This window comes from Rhineura floridana, chromosome 4 (genome assembly GCF_030035675.1).
Source record: "Rhineura floridana isolate rRhiFlo1 chromosome 4, rRhiFlo1.hap2, whole genome shotgun sequence".
NCBI classification, from domain to species: domain Eukaryota; kingdom Metazoa; phylum Chordata; class Lepidosauria; order Squamata; family Rhineuridae; genus Rhineura; species Rhineura floridana.
In genome coordinates this window covers 128,830,467-128,852,403 of record NC_084483.1, presented here as the reverse complement: position 1 = coordinate 128,852,403, position 21,937 = coordinate 128,830,467, and the positions used below count along the sequence as shown (strand labels likewise).

At 41.9% G+C, this 21,937-nt stretch overlaps 1 protein-coding gene across 5 annotated transcripts in view; it reads left to right on the top strand.

The window, feature by feature from the left end:
* Window positions 1–5,330, top strand: part of RNASET2 (ribonuclease T2) — a 69,983-nt gene extending 64,653 nt beyond the window's left edge. For all 5 annotated transcript variants that reach the window (XM_061624373.1, XM_061624372.1, XM_061624371.1 and 2 more), the window contains one exon: window positions 3,501–5,330. In XM_061624373.1, the coding sequence (XP_061480357.1) occupies window positions 3,501–3,686 (186 nt within the window). In that variant the 3' untranslated portion in view covers window positions 3,687–5,330. The remainder of the gene's footprint in view (window positions 1–3,500) is intronic.
* Window positions 5,331–21,937: the final 16,607 nt, after the last annotated feature.

Sequence of the window (21,937 nt, the reverse complement as noted above, 5' to 3'; positions counted from 1 at the left end):
GTTATAGTGCTTTTGTTTGCCGCCCTGAGCTCCTGCTGGGAGGAAGGGCGGGATATATAATAATAATAATAATAATAATAATAAACTTTGCTACCCTAAGTTGTTGACTCAGCAACTACTCCCCCCCACTTGGCTTAAGTAAGGCTGGGCGGGCACCCTACTTGCATGTGCTACTAACTGCTACTCTTGGGAGCGCACGCACAGGCAAAGACTCCACCTCAACTCTGTCTGTTGAATTTCCCGCATTCGCCTCCTGGCGCAAGGTGAAGGTAGAGCCCTCATTATGTTCCCTCTTCCCCCTCAGAGGGAGGATGGATGCCTGCAGGCGATGCAGGCGCAGGGAGAGGGGAAGTGTCAGGCTGGGAAACAACTGGCTGGTCAGGTTGACTCTCCACAGGGATATCTGGAGCTGCTGAGGTTGACCTATCATAGTCCAGAGCTGAGGTGCATTCTGAGTCCAACTCCCTGCTTGGTCCTTCACCATCCTACTCATATAAGTCTTCCTCCTCCTCCACGTTGTTCTCATCAGTCCACCCCCCCTCCAGCTGGGCTCATGACACCACTGTACATGTAAGTTAACTGTACAGTGAATTCTTAAGAGTCCCTGGTCTCCTGCAGAGTCCCTGGTCTCCTGCAAATCCTGATTGTGGTGGATAAAAACGTTGAAGATATTGACTCAGTATACAGCAGCTATAGGGGGGAAATGCATGTAGGGATCTTTAGGGCAGGGATAAAAAAATTAAGTTGCCGTTATCATAATGTCTTAGTACATATCTATGGTACAACCAACTTGAGAGTACTGTGTACAGTTCTGTTCACATTTTCCTTTCTGCATTTAAAAAGAATATTATAGACTGGAAAAGCCCAAAATAATCAAGGGGCTGAAGTAGCTCCCATATGAGAGTTATAACCTTTGGAGCTAACTTAGAAAAAAGACAGCTGAGAGACAACATGATAAAATTATGCATGGTGTGGATACACATACTTGGATAGATAGAAGTTACTCTCCCCTCACATAATACTAGAATCGTGGTCATCTGTGAAGCTGAATGGTGGGACATTCAAGATAAAAAGAAGTACTTTGTCACCCAGCGTTCAGTTAAAAGTCACAGCAGGGTATTCCATGGTTTATCACATAGTTTGGTCCTGTGTAGATGGGCTTTATGTTGACAAATGGTATGGGGAGGCTTGAGCAGGGCCATGTCATGAGGGGAGAGGGCTTAAACCTTTTGCCCTGCCACAGTCCCTGTGAGCTACTCTGCACCAGGAATTTGCAATGGATTTCATTTTCTGATTCACTAACAGGTCTAGTTTGTTGTTGCACATAAGAAGAGGAAGCAACACGACATAAGGAAAAGGTTTTTGTATTAATTCATTCACTTCATCCTTGAAGTCCAGTTTCTTCAATGTCTCTTTGAATGGCTCCGGGGGGCGGGGTATGGCATAACACAAAATTAGAGACGGTGCAGCCACTACTGCTTTCCCCACCCACCCTGGACAACTTCATGGTTGCTTTGGGATGTCACCTGTGTCCTGCTGGTCCTGACTGGAGATCACACAAAATAATGATTACATGGGCAACACACACCAGTGCTATAAAAACATAAGGAGCGTTCCCTAGTACCAGGAAAAATACCCAAGGTAGTCACACCACACTTGCTCTATCTCACACTCACATATACTCACTGCACATGTACAACTAGACATGCATGCATCTTTCTCACTCACACAAACACTTCACATATTCATAGCTACATTCCTTCTTGCCTGCCCAATGGCATATCTTCCTCTCTGTTACAGACTACACATTCCTCCCCCATCTCTCACACACCACATCTCCCTCTCACATACATACATTGTCCTCCTCACATACACATCTCTCCCTCTCTCTGTCCAGGTGTATCTTTCAGTCATGTGCACACATGGAGCATACTTCAGCACACACATACCGCATTTATAAAAGCTTCTCCACGAGTGAAGGAAGTGCCTGTAAATCCCCCTGCTGCCCCCATAATATATATTGTATTGCGTTTTGTTAACAGAATAAAAACCTCTGTTTGGTTAATCACAATTACGTTCATATATATTTTTAGGTGATTAACGGAATCCTTATAGGGATCCAGAGCAAGCTTGAGTGAAGTTCTGTTTGTTGCTTTCAAAACTGTCTTTTATATATATATAGATATTTTACACACACACACACACACACACGAGGCCACCAACCTCTTGCCTGTAGGCGCTGGGTTGACAATCCCTGCATTAGGTACTAGAGCAGAGACTTCTGGAATAGCAGTAACACCATTCCCCCCCCCCAATAACCATGCCACTATACCTTAAGTCATACCCCAAAGCCTGATGGAAGTGAATGCAGTATAACTGTAATTTCCTTGGGATAGTGGTGCACCCAACTGCATCAGTACCACTTCCTGAAACATATTTAAACAGGTGTCTCAATAATAGGGATAGTACACATTTTTAGAAAATCACTGCTAATGAATTATTCCTGTCCCAGATAAATATCAGAAGTTTCAACAGGACTTAAGTGACATGTTTCTCCAAACAAGTAGTTTGTCAATTGTAGCTTTTATTTCATTGTGTTGTACTGATACATTCTAGTATATTTCACTTATCTCTTAATCGTCTTGACAAAATTTCATTGTAATAACAAAAGCTTGTTAAATATTCATTTTATAACTTATGAAATACTGCAATATGTTTTTCTCTCATTAAATGGTAATATGCTGCTCACTACACAATGAAGACTGCCATCATGTTTGCAATTCATGATATGTTTTATTTCTGGAACTAATAAGAAGTGCCTCTGCTACAAGAGGATTTAGATGTCCCCGCGATAGTTGTCAGGGAAAAGATAGCATCTCTTAATCCCCACTCAGTTAAAAAAAACACTTAGAAGGGAAATTGTCGCTTCAAAAAAATTCAGGCAGTATGTAGTGGGCTTGAGCAAGTCTACTAGCTTGTCCTAGTCATGCTGGTAGAAATATTTTTAGGTTGCTAGTATTAAGAAGGTGAGCATATCCAACAGTCTTGCTTATTTGGAATGGCAATTTCAATTTATGTTTCATAATGTGATGTATGGTTTTCTTTTCTTTTTGTCTAGATATTTTTATAATTGTTATATTTTGTTTTTGAAGATATGTATATTGCTTGCAATTTATTGTGCAGTTATGTTTATTTAAAATGTGATATTTCATTTTCTTTTACTATCAGTTGTACCAAATGTGATGTTATATTGTTTTTATGTTGTAAACCGCCCAGAGAGCTTCGGCTATGGGGCGGTATAAAAGTGTAATTAATAAATAAACAAATAATAAATAAATGCAGTAATTAGCCCTTTAGCTTCATGGCACCCAAATGCCACACAATTGATTAACCAATTAAATTTATCTCTAGTATTTCCTGACTTTTTTTTCCTTTCAGCTAGAAATGTCTGTAGTGGGGGTTTTAAACTGAAGCTCCTTTTTTTTTTGTTTCTCCACCAGGGCCAACTACAAACACTTGCCCAGATTAAATTCTGTCTCACCAAGGAGTTTACTCTGAGAAATTGTACAGAGCCAAAGTCCGATTCCCCTCCTGCTCACGAGGATCACTTCTTCAAAATGGAGAATTTGTTGAACTGCAATGATACTCTGGTATATTACCCTTCACATGTGCATCTTTACAAATAAAGCAGGGAGAAAGTGAAAGTACTTTGTTACAAATGCCATTGACATTTAACAGAGCATATGACATTGTTTAGAGAGAGGTTAATCTTTTTTACCCCATAAGGAAAGGATATTGTGAGACTTCGTTCATTTTTTTTAAGTCCTGCTTGCTTTGGAACATGTGCACATGATCATATTGGTACCCCAGCTATATAAACAAAGAAGATTCATTTCTGTGGAATAACTATTCTCTTTTCATTTGTGCTACTAATATGTCATTTCTATGTTTTAAAAGGGAGCTACACAAAGTCTAGATTTTCTGGTTTAAATTGAGCAGTTCTAACTACTTTTACTTGCAAGTGATTTCAGTAAAGCTAACTTCTCAGATAGTAGGTAATTGCCTCAGGATTTTATGGAGTAACTTTCTTTATGTTTCAGAAAGGATATGAAACATTCCACTCCACCTTCAAATTAAGCACTTCTGCAGTTTGAATATTGTTGGCAATAATAAAGGTGCAATACTCATTGCTTCCTTCAGAGCAAGTAATTTGAAGATCGCATCTTTGGAGATGACTAACTGATCTGTGTGAATGGTCACTAAATGTGCATAATTGACAGTTAGAAGAATAGCAAAGTGCTTCCACTGTGGCAAAGACAGTAACTTACAGCTTATTTTACTGCAAAGTAAAGTCATTGGCATCAGCAGGGTTGCTCTGCAATAAGTGAGTTGCAGCCTGAAATCAATATTCAAACATGATCAGTACTTCTTATAGTAATATTGACATTGGCCTGTGAAAGATGATCATCTCACATACACTGGGATTGAATCCATTTGTGTTCTTTTCTGGGACACTTGTTCTCAGGATGTTCCGTGTGTTGCTTTTCTTCTTGTGGGTGAGAAATCTCTCTGGTATGTTTTTAAGATCAAGACCTGGATGTTCAATATTAGTACAAACATAAATGTTCCTGTAACTGAATGTATTTTTAGTTTTGCTATCCTAATCTCAGTATTCTTTGTCTCCTAAAAATGTTGTAGAAGCAGTCTGTAATATTACAGCACACAGACAACCACTGTTCCCCAGTTCTCAGCCACTATTGTGAACTTGGTAGCCTATATACTGTAGGCTTACCAATGTGTCAGCAGAACTAATGCACCACCCAGCCCTGCTGCCGTAATTTGTGTTAGAAATGCTTTTTTAAAAATCTAATTCTGTATTGCTAGTGTAAATTGCAAACAATGCAATTGTTTTTTCTTTTCCTGTGTTAGTATAACCTTCATTTTTGAGAGCTGGGTTCCATAAGAGGTTTTTTTAGTTCATCTGTGTAACTTAATTTTTATCACTGAAAAGAGTTTGACAAGATTCAAGATCCATTTGTCTGTCTCATTGACAGAACTCGGCACTTTCACATGCATGGGTGAAGTGTGTAGCTGTGGCTTTGAGCCATGGGGTGAGCTGTTACAGACAGAGAATGTAGTTTCAAGTAATCATCTTCTTGGGCATTCACATGTCACTTCTTTGGAAAATCTACTAGTAGGAGGCAATTATGTATGTGATCTTGCCAACTCTGTAAGCCATTAATAAGTTCCTTAAATGAGACCCTTCACAAAAACATGGATTCTTTGTCTATAGACCGTGGTTTTATTGATAAAAGTCATCGATCTACAAATTGCATACTGTTTTTCTTCAATAATTTATTCACTTCCATTTTTTCTCCTTAGGTTTATTAGCTTGTATGTTGTTAAGTAAACACAAATTGTCAAACTATTTGTTCTCTTGAGGGAGTTTGACTACCACCCTTTTGCCCAAAGTCTTATTCCTCCTATGACTTTTAACACAGTTATCATGATACTATCACATCCCTATAAACTGTTTCTTCTCTAAAGGTGGAGGGTATCTTGAAGAATGGTACAGGCAGGGTCCAATGGAGCAGTGAAAGTGTGCACAAAAAGATACATCTTTGCAAGACATCTGAAACAAATAATTGATGTCATTCTCTGAAAGGAATGAAATGGACCGATACGTAGGAGGGGAACCACTGTAAAACAGGCCCAGTAACTCACAGAGATGGTTCAGGAGGATATTGTAGTCAGACATTTTGTATACCATTGACTTACAGTATCCTCCTGAACCATCTCTGAGTTACTGGCCCTGTTTTAGTGATTCTCCCCTGTCTTACTGCCCTGTTCCTTTCTCAAATGAGACCATCCATCAGGGTGATCGAGAGCCAACTATGTCCCAAAATGTCCTGAACCGAGACTGAAATGGATCAAGATAATCAGTTTTCTCCGAGAACATCTGCAGCTCTGCTGCTACTACCCTATCAAACACCATACCCCCCAAAAGTATTTGTAACTCAATGGCAGTTAAATATCTCATGGTCCAGCGTGGATTTTCCTAGGAGCAGCTGTACTACTGCCTTCCTCAAGATATCATGCACCACCTTCTCATGTAAAGATGTGTCAACACTTCCTGGACTCACTTAGTCACACAAACACTGGGTAGCTCAAATAAGCTGTGATGAGTAAGGGTTGAGAGCATGTTCTGCCTGAACCACTGCAAGCACCTTGTCCACGTCCTCAAGCCTCATGAACTGAAGCTGATCCCACAAAATCAGGTTAGAAGTTTCATCGGACACCTTACCTGGCTTTGTAATAGCAGCATTCATTTCAGCATGAAGATGATCAAAGTGCCTGGCAAACTTTATCACTGCAGGCCTTCGACAGTTCTAATACTTCATTACATGGGACAGATGTCAACAGTCCTCTCATCATGTAAAATAGCTCTGCCAGACAGTTACTTAATATTATGGAGGTGGCAAAGTAAGCCTTGGCCACTTAGTAAGTGTGCCTGTGCACTCTACCATGTTTCCAGTTGGCTTCACATCAAGTCTAAAACAATGTGCATTCTAGCTGCCCCATTCTGTGGCTTGAGACCAGGCTTCAGGCTCCAAGTGTCAGAGAGGGCACTCAGGAGCATTCTGGCTTCATCACAAATCTGTTGAAGACCCTGACAAATTAATATGATTTTATCCTGTTCTTCCAAGGAGCTTGGGGTGGCATATATGATCTTGACCTCTATTTTATCACAGGTGAGGTAGATAGGATGAGAGATTAAACCTTAGGCTAGTCCACTTACATCTCTTACAAGTTCACAAATGGACAAAGGAATATTAGATTTTTGTTTTATATGTGCCTATCACTGTGATAATCTGATATCACTTGGAGCACAAGATAAGTATTAACCTTGCAAGAGAGATGGGAACTGTTACACTTATTTGTAGGCAGTAACTTACCTGCACTTAAATCCAGATACTTGTCACTGTGCAAATTTGGTTTTACTAGACTGTTAATGCTTAGCTCCCTTGCTGTTAAAGGCATGCGTGTCTTTCAGTGAGTGCTGAAATACTTTTCTTCCACACTGAATGTTTGAGTGCATCATTGCTGAAATAAGGCAATATATTACCATATGTGATGTAGACAACTTCCTGATGAAGATTTTGTCTAATATGTTTTCATCAAACTCAGATTCTATGTAAGGCAGCAATGGCAACATCTTAATCATATTAAATCTACAATACATAAAATTTCTGCCCTGTTTCAGTCCATATTATTTATTTGTATTACAAGCCTTGTAAGTTAAATGTTGCTTGGTTCAGCTCCATGGAAGAGTTAGTTTCTGCAGTACTGAAATATAAATCAAATGTGTTAAGTCTGCCTTCCCCAATATGATGCACTCCAGATGCTTTGGACTACAGTTCCCTTCATCCCCAACCATTGGTCGTGCTGGCTAGTACTGATAAGAGTTGGAGTCCAGTAACATCTGGAGGGTGCCAAATTGGGGATGGCTATTCTAAATGAACTACTGTAACAAGATGATGGAAGAAGATAGTACACAATTTTCTTATCTCTGAAGAAGACTAGAATTAAAACTTGTTTGGCATTTTACATCCCATAAGAAAGTGGCAGAAAGGTGTCGGTGGACGTAGCTGTGTGTCCCATGGAGCCTGCTTACTGCTTTCAGGTTTGCCAGTGTCGAAGTAAGATTCAGCTGCCAGTCTAGTAGGTTCCTGTATGAGGACATAACATCTTTCAGGGCTCCTTGCAGTGAGGAGTCTCAACATTGGAGAACATGAAGAAAATCCTAGCCGTATCAGCTTGTTTGAATGTTTCAGAGTTCTCTGCATATAGACCAATATTTTAATGAATGTTTTGCTGGGAAGTCTTCATTCACAGTGTTCTATTCACAATTATATTGGAGAGAGCCACATTTTTGTAACATTGTTTTCTTGATTTTTCATAACCAGTAATGTAGAAAACATGAAACAGCACCCCCATACTTGCTCTACAAATAACAAAAATAATTACAATTATCCTCCCTGGTTGCTCAGAGATTCTCGGTTACTTAACTGAAATCATCAGCATTAACTGCGTTGTTATATAATCAAACTCTGTTATAGAGAGGGTGAATGTTTACAAGTGCAAATAATACAGTCTGGTGAACAATCTCGCATAGTCTCCATTTCTCCTTCAGGGTGCTGCTGTTAGTCCATCATTGGGCAATAGCAGTAGCAGCAGCTAACGTGGCCCTCCAGATATTGTTGGATTCCAACTCCCATCAGCCCCAGTCAACAGAGCCAATGGTTAGCGATGATAGGAACTGTAGTCCAACAATATGTGGAGGACCATAGATTAGCCACCTCTGAGCTAGAAAGTTGCTGGGTCCCGTATCTCAGGGCTTATTGTGCACCTACATGGGCTGCACTGAAAGGAAAACTCCATCAGGAGCTTCTCCTATCACAGAAGCATTTTGAAGGGCAAAGCTCTACAGCTGGTTAAAATTTTCCTGTTCATTTCTATATACAATAATTCCCTCAAGATCTGGATTTGGCAACCAACTGAGCCTGAAAGACTGAATGAGAGATGTAACTGATATACTCTCTCTGTGATGAGGCACCATCATGCTGTGAGCAGCTGCCATTTAAAAAGGAACAGAAGTGAGAAAACTCACAATATGATGATGATGCTTATATGGTGTTTGCACATGTAATGTATGTGAATGTATGAATTAAGAAAGCTTGTCATAGGAATATGGCTGAAAACCTAGTGAGACTCTACAGGTGAAAACTTCTGACAGGAAATTTAGTGCCCACATGGCAAATAGAATACTCAATTTTGAGTGCCCACTCAAATTAGCGCCATTTAGTACAGAGGAGCTGTTGCCCTAAAAGGAAAATGCAGAATTTTTACAATTACACATAAATACACTTTAAAAGCACATTGTCAAAGGCTTATATTCAAGAATGCTGTTTCAACCGCATTTTTAAAATAATTTTATTTAAAAGAAAATACCTTCGCTCCCACATACTGCAAGGGAAGTGTGCAATCATGCAAGTAATTAAAATACACTTAAACTTTTTAAAAAAATATTAAAATTTTAAAATTTAATCAAGGAAAAGCAAGCAGGAACACAGCAGATGAACGTAGTGGGGTCAATTATCAAAACAGGAAAGCAACATGAGAATTGAGGCATTTTCTAATTGTTAACAAGGAAAAGTGTATTTGAAAATAGTGTGAACTAGCACAGAAACAAAACTTCAAATAAATTCCAATAACAATTTTGGAATTAATATGATAGCAAAAGTGAAGAACCAGAAGAGCAGGATAAAAACTTTTCACAATGTATATTTCAAATGTGTTTGAAAATTCCCCTTTTCTACCCACCTGACAAAAAGATACTAATGTTTTGCTCTCCTCAGAGGTTGCACGCAAATCTCACCCAAGGCCCCTGCCCAAAATAATCAGTACTGAAGATTCCATGCAGGTGGTTGGTTTTTCCTCTCTCAAGCCTCCCTTCTCGCCATTATACTGCACTCTGTATACATGTACATGTGGGTTGAAGGATATCTCCTTATAAGGCCACAGATGCTGCCTGAGGTGAAAGACAAGATTGTACCTCATCCATTCTCTACATATATAAATTTATATTCAGAAATATTAGCACATTAAGTAGGATTTCCTTTTGTTTTCTCAGGCTTTGTAGTGAACCTGTATAAACTTTCTGGCTCTTATGAAGGCTGCCAGGCTTTTCCATGGGAACTGGTTTTTTTGAATGTTATAAAACAATGTTATAAAACTAGTCTTTTCACTAATTTGAGTATGGAGAAGTGCAGGTCTTATAGAATCATAGAACAGTAGAGTTGGAAGAGGCCTATAAGGCCATCAAGTCCAACCCCCTGCTCAATGCTGGAATCCAAATTAAAGCATACCTGACAGGTGCTTGTGTAGCTGCCTCTAATGCCTCCAGTGTTGGAGGGCCCACCACCTCCCTAGGTAATTGGTTCCATTGTTGTATTACTCTAACACAGCCTTTCCCAACCGGTGTGCCTCCAGATATTGTTGGACCACAACTCCCATCAGCCTCAGCCAGCATTGCCAATGGCAATTCTACTAGATTGATTCTGTGGGAAATGGTTTATGGATTTTTGCCTTCTCATAGGCATTATTCTTCAAGATGTTGATGAAATCAATCTTGATTTAGACAAGTATAATGTATGTGTGTGGGGGGGAAGAGAAGCAATCTCCTCTTGATGAGCCATAATGTCCAGATTCCTAGCTGTCTTTTCTTTTCAAAAGTAAGTTTTTAGCATTTATGGAACCTGAGATATGAGGCAAAGTGTGCAGGGTCTATTCTCATTTGTTTTGGGAGAAACTAGCTTGCTCCCACCTTCCATTGTGTTTAGCCAATGAATAAAGCTATATTAATGATTGACATTTAGGAAAGCAGATTTAGCCAATTAGATGGAAAGAAGTCTAGAGTGAAACACCCAATGCCAAGATTCTTAACTTGTTGGTTTGTTTTCAAGCCTTTTATGCAGGTCTTCCTGGTGAAGTGATGCTGCTCCATAGGGGGGGGGGATCAGATATCCCAGATTTTAGTAAAATTGTGAAAGGGGATAATTTGTCAACTCTAAAATAAAAGATAGCAACAAAAATGCCATAACAGTGTTCTTCTGATTGCAATAAAGTTCATTTATTTTGAAAGATATAATGGTTTAGCCTTCACTTTTCAGGTCTGGGTCATAAGATCAGGCATTATGCTGTACAAAACTTCCATGATGAACACCTGGAAAATTCATTTTATTTGCTACACTCTTCTGAAGTGCCCCTCCTTAGCCCAAATTGTGACTATGTTAAAGATACACATGAGTTTACAGACACACATGAGACATCAGCACATGGATAACAAAAATGCCCCTGGCTGCTCACAATGAAAAGTCATGGAGAAAACCAATGTTTGTGAATACTTCATCAAGTATTTATTTATTTATTATTTTATTTATATCCCACCCTTCCTTCCAGCAGGAGCACAGGGCGGCAAACAGAAGCACTAAAAACACATCAAAACATCATAAAAACAGACCTTAAAATACATTAAAACAAAACAACAATAAAAACATTTTTTTAAAAAAAGCTTTAAAAACATCTTTAAAAAAGGGTTAAAAACATTATTTAAAAAAATATTAACAAGCAATTCTAACATAGACACAGACTGGGATAGGTCTCAACTTAAAAGGCTTGTTGAAAGAGGAAAGTCTTCAAAAGGCACCGAAAAGATAACAGAGATGGAGCCTGCCTAATATTCAAGGGGAGGGAATTCCCCGGGTTAGGTGCCGCCACACTAAAGGTCCATTTCCTGTTGTGCAGAATGAACCTCCTGATAAGATGGTATCTGCAGGAGTCTCTCACCTGCAGAGCGCAGTGATCAACTGGGTATATAAGGGGTAAGACAGTCTTTCAGGTATCCTGGTCCCGAGCTGTATAGGGCTTTGTTCACCAAAACTAGAACCTTGAACTTGGCCCGTTAGCAAATAGGCAGCCAGTGCAATTCTTTCAGCAGCTGGGTGACATGTTCGCCATATTCTGCCCCAGTGAGCAGTCTCACCGCTGCATTTTGCACCAGCTGCAGCTTCCGGACCAACCTCAAGGGCACCCCCACATAGAGCACATTACAGTAATCCAACCTGGAGGTTACCAGAGCATGGACAACAGTCGTTAGACTATCCCGGTCCAGAAACAGCGGCAGCTGTCTTAACAGCTGAAGCTGGTAAAAGGCACTCCTAGCCACTGAGGTCACCTGGGCCTCTAGTGACAAAGACGGATCCAGGAGCACCCCCAGACTACAGACCTGCTCTTTCAGAGGGAGTACGACCCCATCCAAAGCAGGCAACTGACCAATTATTAAAACTCAGGAACCACCAACCCACAGTGCTTCCGTCTTGCTAGGATTCAGACTCAGTTTATTGGCCCACATCCAGCCCACCGCAGAGTCCAGGCAACTGTCCAGGGCTTGCACGGACTCTCCTGATTCAGATGTTATGGAGAAATAGAGCTGGGTATCATCAGCATACTGCTGACACCTTGCCCCAAATCCAGACCTTGGGAAAGTTACTTTTTTGAACTACAACTCCCATCAGCCCCAGCCAGCATGGCCACTGGATTGGACTGATGGGAGCTGTAGTTCAAAAAGGTAACTTTTCCAAGCTCTGCCCAAATGATGACCATTCCCAAGGACTTCATATTGATGTTAAACAGCATGGGGGACAAGATGGTGCCCTGCGTACCACACAGCACAACTGCCAGAGGGCTGAAAGGCAGTCACCAATGCTATTCTCTGAGAGCAACCCTGGAGATAGGATCGGAACTACTGTAAAACAGTTCCTCCAATACCCATCTCACCAAGTTGACCCAGAAGGATACCATGGTCAATGGTATCAAAAGCCGCTGAGAGATCAAGTAAGAATAACAGGGTCGCACTCCCCCTGTCCTTCTCCCAATAATGGTCATCCATCAGGGCAACCAAGGCCGATTCAGTCCCATAACCAGGCCTGAACCCAGACTGGGATGGGTCAAGATAATCTGTTTCATCCAAGAGTACTTGCAATTGCTGCACCACAACCCTCTCAATCACCTTCCCTAAAAAGGGAGTATTTGCGACCAGTCGGTAGTTGTCACAAACCAGTGGGTCCAGGGTGGGCTTTTTCAGGAGTGGTCAGAGCTTGGAAAAGTTACTTTTTTTGAACTACAACTCCCATCAGCCCAATTCAGTGGTCATGCTGGCTGGGGCTGATAGGAGTTGTAGTTTAAAAAAGTAACTTTTCCAAGCTCTGGGAGTGGTCGGATCACCGTCTCTCAAGCCAACTGGAACCACTCCCTCCCGCAATGATGCATTGACCACACCCTGGATCCGCTCGGTCAGACCCCCTCGCCAAGCTTTAATAAGCAAAGAAGGGCAAGGGTCGAGAGGACACATTGCTGGCTGCAACATCGCAAGCATCTTGTCCACGTCATCAGGCCGCATCAACTGAAACTGTTCCCAAGACGTTGCAGCAGACGTTGTACTGGACACCTCATTGAAGACTACAGTAGATGTGGATGGGGCATCAAGACTGCTATGGAGGTGAGCAACTTTACTCTCAAAGTGCCTTGCAAACAATTCACAGTGGGCCTCCGAAGGGTCTAATACCCCATTTCCTGGAGTTGATGTCAACAGACCCCTGACAATACTGAAAAGCTCCACTGGACGGCTACTTGAGGAAGTGAGCATGCTTTGCCTCCCTCACCACCACAAAATAGGCACAGTCATGATATTTTACTCATACCCGATCAGCCTCACAGCATGTCTTTTACCACTTGTGCTCTAGCTGTCGTCCAGCCTGTTTCATTGCCCTTAGCTCACTGGTGTACCAAGGTGCAAGCTGGGCTCCACAATGCTGGAGGGTGTTGTCAGGGGCAAGAGCCCGACACATCTCGCTGTTCCACAGCATGACAAGAACTTCAACAGGGTCACCTGCTCTATCTACTGGGAACTCCCCCAGGGCATTCAGGAATCCAGTGTATTCCATTAGGCTCTGGGGGCAGACCATCTTAATCTGTCCACCACACCTGCAGGGAAGGATTGGAGCCATATGTCTAAACTTCACCAGGAAGTGATCTGACCATGACAATGGGATGACATCCACCCCCCCCCATCTCCAGACCACCCCTTCCTCCACCTGGAGCAAAAACCAAAAACCATCTGGAGCCCTGTGTTGGGCCAGTGACAACTTGAGACAGTCCCATGGTCAGCATGGAGGCCTTGAAGTCCCGAGCCAGAACACTAGAGGCAGCCTCAGCATAGACATTGAAATCACCCAGCACTATCGTTCTGGGCTCCTCCAACACCACAGCCAAGACGGCCTCTGCCAGCTCAGTCAGAGAAGATGCCGGGCAGCAGGATGGATGGTACACCAGCAGCACCCCTAGTTTACTGTCTCCTTGGCCCGACGCAAGGTGTAGGCCCTAACAGCCAGCTCCAAGACAGAGTAGTTTCCTGGTGACAGAGATGGAAGTTCTGTAGACCACTCCTCCCCCCCCTTCCCTGCAGCCTGTGCTGCTGTTGCACCAAGTATCCAGATGGGCAAAGTATAAAGGCTATATAGTCATACAGGAATCCATACTAACACATTTTATGGGAAATCAATTGGATGGTAATAATAATACAGCAAGAGATATCTATAGCAATCTGCGGGACTTCTGGTGGACACTATGCAAATATAATTAATATGCAAAGGGGCACTTAATATAAGAGGAAATGACCCATTGGTGGAAGCTAGTGAACAAAGTAAGTACAAGACTTTCTGAGATCATGAAAATAGATGACAAACAGTGATTACAACTGATATAAAATCCAATTACTGTATATTCCTTGGCTAATCCTAATGATGGGGCAGAACTCGTATTCAAGAGGAGCTGGGCTTGAATGACAGCTTCTGGGGGGGAGGAGAAAGTGTTGCTTTCTGCCAGGTTCTAGACATCTGCTGGAAATACATTAGAAGTGGACACAGTGGAGCCCTGGTTGCTCCACAGTTGTGCTACGTTCTAGATGCCACAATCAACTCCAGAGGTTTGTTGGTGTAGAATGTATTTATTCTGCTCCAATAGTGCTTCCATACTGGTTGTTTATTCTGGAATAGCCATGCTTTGTTCACTCACTTTTTATGGGGCACCTACATGACATCATCATCAAATTAGTGTTTTCCCTGTGGTTCCCATCTTTTTCAGAATGTAGAAAATCCAACTTTTAGGTGAAAGAATAAAATGATAATGTAATAGTCACAGAAGGGCCATACTCAGTAGTAGAGCACATGTAATAGGTCACTGCATTCTACATGAGGGTTTGTCCTTCAAGTTCCCAAAATATCAGAAGCCAGTTCCATAGTATCATAGGAGAGCTTTCAGTATGGCTGCCCCTGTTCTGTTGAACAGCATTCCTGCTGAGATAAAACAGGCACTCACTATCTGTACTTTCTGAAAACAACTGAAGACATTTTTGTATTGACAAGCTTTCCCAGCGGTATGAAAAGGTCTCTGCCACAGATGTTACTTTTCTATTGTTTTAAAATCCTTAATTATTTTTGTTTTGTTTTAAAAACTATTTTAGCTGTTTTTATTATGTTTGTAGATCACCTTTTAAAAAGTTGATTTATAAAAACATGCTGACTTCTCCAGTTGGCAACATTTTAGCACCATGTTTTTGTTTATTATTTTTCATTTTGACTGATCCTTAAATTAATGCTGATACTTTTAGCCAGCATTTTTTTTTAAAGTAAAAATCACACAATAGCACATAAATCAAAGGTAGCTAACTACCAGCACATGAACCTGATCTGTCCCCTCCAAGCCATTTTTAATATGCTTCCAAGGCCCCCAACCTTTTGGCAACTGTGGAACAATTTAAAAAAAATGAATTGCTCTGCAGATTCATGGAAGAATGTACATCTGGCTGAAGTAGTCTTTTTCAACTGACATGGCTATGCCATGCCTGTAAGTGTGGATGTCTGCGAACACACCATGCATTTACAGCACATTAAAGCTGCAGTTTCTTACGGGTGCTGGGAATTGTAGCTCTGTGAGGGGTAAATGAAAGTTCCCAGTATTCTTTGGGGAAGTCATGTGCTTTAAATGTGCTTTAAATGTATGGTATGTACACCTTATACCAAGTGCTGAAGTGTGGAAAGCCAACTGCACTTCTGCATATAGCTTTCAAACAGTGGACGCTTGTGAAAGGGAAAGAGACAGTGGTGTTCTTCCAGCAGCGGCAGCACTGTGTTCACTGAGACAAGAATGGCACAGCATGAGGTGGCTAAGAGGTTGAGGAGCTCTGGGTTGCATGTGCACATGCAGAACCAACAACAACACAGAGCTCCCTTGACCTCACTACCCCATCCCCATCTCAATGAGTATGGTATCACTGGGAGGACACTACAGCCTCTGCTCCCCACCCCACCCATGAGCCACTACTGTAAAAAAAAAAAAGCTAACATTGAGTTTATCATTGAAGAAATCCAGAACAGGTATTTCTGTAGTGGGATTTATGAATTTATAGAGGTACATTTTACTTTTTGTACCACAACAGTGTTCTTACCGAGCTATTCTATACATGCCTACTCAGAAGTAAATCCCCTTGTTCAGTGGAGCTCACTTCTAAGAAAGTAGGAATAGCAGTGGTTACAAAATCTTTTGGCATCACAGCATCGTAGTAGGGGTCTCACATAAGTGGTCATTAAAACAATTACTTTTTTTAAAAAAAGAACGGGCACTTTTTGTGTGTATGTGTGAGGGAGGAGCACACACACACAAAACCCCTTTTGGCATCACAGCATAGGACTGCAGTCCTAATGCTTGTCTCAGTTCATTCTAATAATATAGGGCTAGCTAAGGGTGAATGGTACCATTAGGTTCTGCTTCAAGAACATTCTGACTGCTTCCAGAGTGGTCCCTGGTGCTATCCAATAATTGCTCGTCTGCTAAAAGGAGTGGTGTCTGATGAGGGGTGTATTTGTGGAGGCAGTGGTGTTCTCCCAGCAGTGGCACTGCATGTTGGACTGGGATGGAGGACAGACAAGATGGCAGCAGCAAGATTGGGGAAGATCCAGGTTGGTGGTGGCCCCACAGGTTCCTGTGTAAATACAGGGCTGCAGCCCTAATGCCCCCAACATTGAAACCCCTGCCCAATCCCTGTTCTGATGAGTGCAGCGCTGCTGGTGAAAGGAAGGACACTACTGCCTTTGACCCTTCACAAGCCACTGCTGCTGCTTTTCTTAATGTGCAGTGCTTCATATATGTACATTTATAAACCACTCCACAGCCTGTGGCCATCAAAGTGGTATACAACAAGAAAAGAAATACAAAAATGCAGACTCTCCTAGGTACCCATGTGTGTCCTCCTCAGTTCATGTCCTGTGGCAAGCTGTTAATATCCATTGGTGTTCCAGTACCCCAGACATCCTGCTCTGTTCTGGGTGTGCTTCTTGAAGAAGCAAAGGTGTTTGGATGTTGGACTTTATGATCTGGGCTTCCCATCTCTCCCTCCACCTCTGTGGCAGCCTGTGGCTTGTCTGTGGTTTTGTCTAGCCTTGAGAAAGATATCTCAGACTCAGCCGTCATTCACTAAAATAGGAGTAATGATCACTCTCATAGAGTTGTTATGAGGTGAAAAAAATAAGGGTTACCAAGCAGTGATAGTGCTATATACATTTAATAATTGATAAACATCACATTATTGGGAGGCAATCAGATATTTACCAGAGCAGAAGGCCCAGCAGGTGGATGCCAAAACAAGCAACAAAAACAAATGCAACAGAAAACACACAAATGAAGGAATACAAGAAGGTAATTGGGCAGACATAAAGTAATTTGTTAGGGAAAGTCATGCAAGTAATTTATTTGTAAAATGGAGAATTCATATTTCTTTTACATTTAGGCTGTAAATGCTTAACTCAAAAAGCAGGCGCATTATGTTACAATTCCTTAGAGAGAAGGGTAATATAGAAATGCATATTTAATTCAGCGTACATTAGCTTTTCACTAACTTAAGAGTCGCAATGACACAGCAAAGCAGGGATACACTTAACCCTTTCCTCCATCCTCTGCAATAGTCAGCAGCCAGTAAATAACTTAAGCATGACATAAGCAAAGACCAGGCTAAACTGTTCATTGCTGTCTTAAGGGGAAAAGCAGGAAGAAGAAAGCATAGATCATTTGAGAAATTGTGCTTAAAACAAGCTGCATCTGAAATCATGAGAACTTTTAAAAATTCTAGCTTTCAGGGCAAGCAGAATCCAGATTTTGTAACAAGACAATATTTCATAAGTCCACACACATTCTGGCACCAAGTTTACTTCATGGCTAAAGATATTTGAAACTCACTTTCCACATCCAGAAACAGTGTCCACTGCTTTCTGAGCCAGCTACCACAAATAGATGAAATTTTATCTTTTATTTGTATAAGATTGATCGCAGAATATGATGTGAAGAAGATGCACAAGGCTACCACCTTGCTCAAGTTAAGCAGGCTTGTATCTGATCAGTATGTGGATGGGAGACAACCTGAAAACCACATGTATGCTGCATTGGGTTCCATGGTGGAATAAAGGCAGGGTTTAAATGTAAGAACATAATTAAACCATTTCAAACTTTTGCAGTAACATATTTTTCCATTAGGCACAGAGGAAAAATAAAATTATTGCTAAATAAAACAATTAGTGTCTCAATGCCATTTGATACTACTACTAACTCATCCTAGGACCGTTATTACTGCAGAATAACTGAACAATTAATTGCCTTGCAATGGCTTCATACTCATTTCTGAACAACTTTATTGGAGGTACTGCTGCATACCAAGCATTATGAGGCACTAAGGAACATATTTTGCCATGATCTCAGCAAACACATACCTAGAAAGTGATTTAGATGGCGCAGAGTGGTAAGTAGAGGTAACACAGCCAAAGCTCTGCTCATGGCCGGAGTTTGATTCCAATGGAAGGAGGAAGTCGAATCTCCGGTAAAAGGGGTCAAGGTCCACTCAGCCTTCCATCCATCCGTGGTCGGTAAAATGAGTACCCGGCATATGCTGGGGGGTAAAGAAAGGCCAGGAAAGAAACTGGCAATCCCACCCCATATATACGGTCTGCCTAGTAAATGTCGCAAGACGTCACCTTAAGAGTCGGAAACGACTCACACTATAAGTGCGGGGACACCTTTACCTTTAATCTTTTTCATGTTCATGAAAAAAACACAGGAGATACCCACAATTGTGCAATGGTTATAGCTCCTGGGTTATTTTTAAAGGTGCTATTTCAAAGAGATAGGCCAACAATATTTACTCATTTAAAAACTTATTGTTCAAGATTCTTTTACCAACAAGGACTTACAAAGATGTAGCTGATAACATTTGGCAGTCCCCATGATCAAATCCAGTAGCAATGGAATTGGCATGCAATACTTTATGGCGAGAGAGCAATGAGGGAGGCACCCCAAATGCATAGCAGACAAAGAGCGGGAGGCCCTCGAAGTGCCAAGCTGTGGGCTGTAATAAAACAATTACCACCTTCATTTTAGGCTGGTTGGTGGCTTGGCACTTTGAGGGCCTCCCTCTCTTTGTCTGCTATGTAATACTTCATACAATATAGTGTAAGCATTGATCCATGCTAGATATTGGTCTATTTTAGACAGTGTAGAATAAAATTAATCCCCATGTAATGTTGCTGGTTCAGACAGTTTGGGTGGGCATGCTCACCTGTCCTTTGAATCCTCTGCACTGGCAGGTCACATGTCTGATCTATTACTAAAGGTCTGTGTGCTTCCTCTTTCTGGTGCTGGTGTATACATTTCACCCAAGTTCTTATGAAAGTGAAGCACAAAGGCTGTTGTCCCCATGCAGTGATAGTTACCACTGATACATGCGGATTGGATACTGTTGACACTGTATCATCATCACTAGTGTGAGTATAACATTAAAGAGAAACTGTAGGGTGTTTTTTTTTTAACCCTTATATCCTGGAATGGCCTTGCAGGGAACACACAGACAGAACTTGGCAAGGTGAGGGAGCTGAAAAATAAATAGACCATCCAATGTACATGCGTATAACTTTCAAGGATGCAGAACTTGTCTGTGGCATTGTAAGAATAAGGGAAAATACATTGTACACAGATATATATATATTCTTATTTATTTTACATCCTGCCCTTCCTCCCAGAAGGAGCCTAGGAAGCAAACAAAAACACTAAAAGCACTCTAAAACATCTTAAAAATAAAAAGACTTTAAAATAAAACATCTTTATAAAACTTTTTTTAAAATGTTAAAAAAAACTTAGCAATATTATAACACACACGTAGATTTCGTAAAAGGAAATCAACGCTTAGTCTGAAGTCAACAAACGGTGTTTATTTCGGCTGTTGCCTCTCTCACTTTCCTCCTTTTTAAAAAATCTAGCTCTCCTGCACACATTTGAAGCCAGCGTCTTCTTCCTCTGCGCCCTCTTCAGTCTGCGACAGGGGCTGCTGCGGGCCCTTCAGTTCACGAAGCGGCCCTCTGGCCTGTCGGAAGGAAGGAAGCAGGGGCTCCACAACACCTCCCTTCAGCCCCGTCGGGAGGCAGTAGTTGTTGCTATAGCAGCCGCTGCCGCCGTCTCCTCAGACTCAACTTTCATCAGTGGTTTTTTTTTTTTAGTAAGGGCAAATTAAGGGGCTTAAAACACACACACACACACACACAAAACCCGTAACGGTTGGTTGGCGAGAAAGAGAGGAAAGGTAGTCGACTTTAAATGCTGATAAGGAAGCCTTTCTCCTGCCAACAAAGTCAATTTACAGCGCAGGGCCGTAATTACCTCTCCCTCTCCCCCCCTCCCCCGTTTCTCTTTCAAGCGAGTGCTTCGAAGCAGCGGCAGAAGCGCCTCCTCACAGGCTCTCCCCTGGCAGCTCGTGGTCGTTCAGGAAGCCATTTATCATAGACCCCCCGAACCGCGCTCCAGTCAGAGGCGCCTTCTCTTGGGACTCTTCAGAGGGTGTCGTCTCTCTCTCCCCCCCCGCCTCCTTTCCCCCCTCTTTCTGCCTCATACGCTCCAACGACGCGCCCTCCGTTCTTGCTCCAGAGAAGAGAAAGTCCCCAAAGATGCCAATTGCCCATTTACTGGAGCTATGGAAAAAGATAGAGGTGGAAGTGGAGCCTATGGAAGCAGAGGTGAGCAACCCAAAGCATCCCGCAGCAGCTCCCAAGTTCCTTCCATACAGAGAGGAACCGCAAGGCTCCCGGAGGAAGCTGGTCTCCTTTCTGTAACCTCTTTGTAACATCTTCTCTGAGCCCAAGGGTGTGGGGGAGAGGGAAGAAAGGCTTTTAAGATTTGTGATATTTCTCCTCTCCCCCCCCTTTGTGTGGCGATGTAAGAAAGATCCACTTGTTGATACTATTCAAGAATGGCAAAGGGAGTCTTAACTACTGTAGTTGTTTCCGGGCGCATCTCGATGGCTTACGATTTAAGGGACTGAATGATGCCCTTTCAGTGCCTCTGATCCTTGCAGTGCAAGTGCAGGCAGTTTCAGCCTCAGCCTTGCCTGAGTTCTGCAGCACTCTGCAGCGAAGGCGGGAATCAATGCAGGACCAACCCTAGTTGTGCATTTCACAAAGTTGTTTCTCTGTGCTCACCTAGGATGGGAGAGGGCTGTATATTGTTCCTCAAAGCTACCTTTTTGTGCTCCACATGGGGATACCCTGGTGGAAATGGGCTAGCTTTTCCCTGGGACCCCTTTTGCACTACAGTTACTACAGGCCTGGGGCCACAGAAAGATAACTGCTAAATGTATCCTTAGTGAGGATCTGTGCGATTCATGCTACAGTATAGCTAGGCTTAAGTGCAACAATTTGGTGTAAAGTTACTTGTACCAGGGACATTTGTATCTGCTCCTTTATTTGCATATTACAAGGATCTAACAGGGTGCATGGACAGTTGCCATGCAGATATTTATTTATTATTTTATTTATATCCCTCCCTTCCTCCCAGCAGGAGCCCAGGGCAGCAGAGTTATGATCAGCCCTTTCCTTAAGAGTAAATAACTCTGGATTTCTACAGTAAACACCCAAACTTTATAATTTAGTATCAGTCAAAAAGTGTGTTTGTGTTGCCTCCCCCCACCAGCAAGAAACTAGTGATGGGTTCTCTTTTATGCCACTTCTTTGAATCTAGGTAAATGGAGACTGTACTGGGTTTTGGTGCGAAAATACATGAAAATGTATTGCATTCAGTTGCTTGCTTTGATAACTGTTCAGTGGCCTATATGAAATGAATTGTTTTTCTCTTTGATCTATCAGCACCACACAAAGCTATTTTGATGGTCTGAGAGTTCCTTGATCATTACAAACTTCTGTTTCAGTGGGCTGAATATTAATGTCTAAAA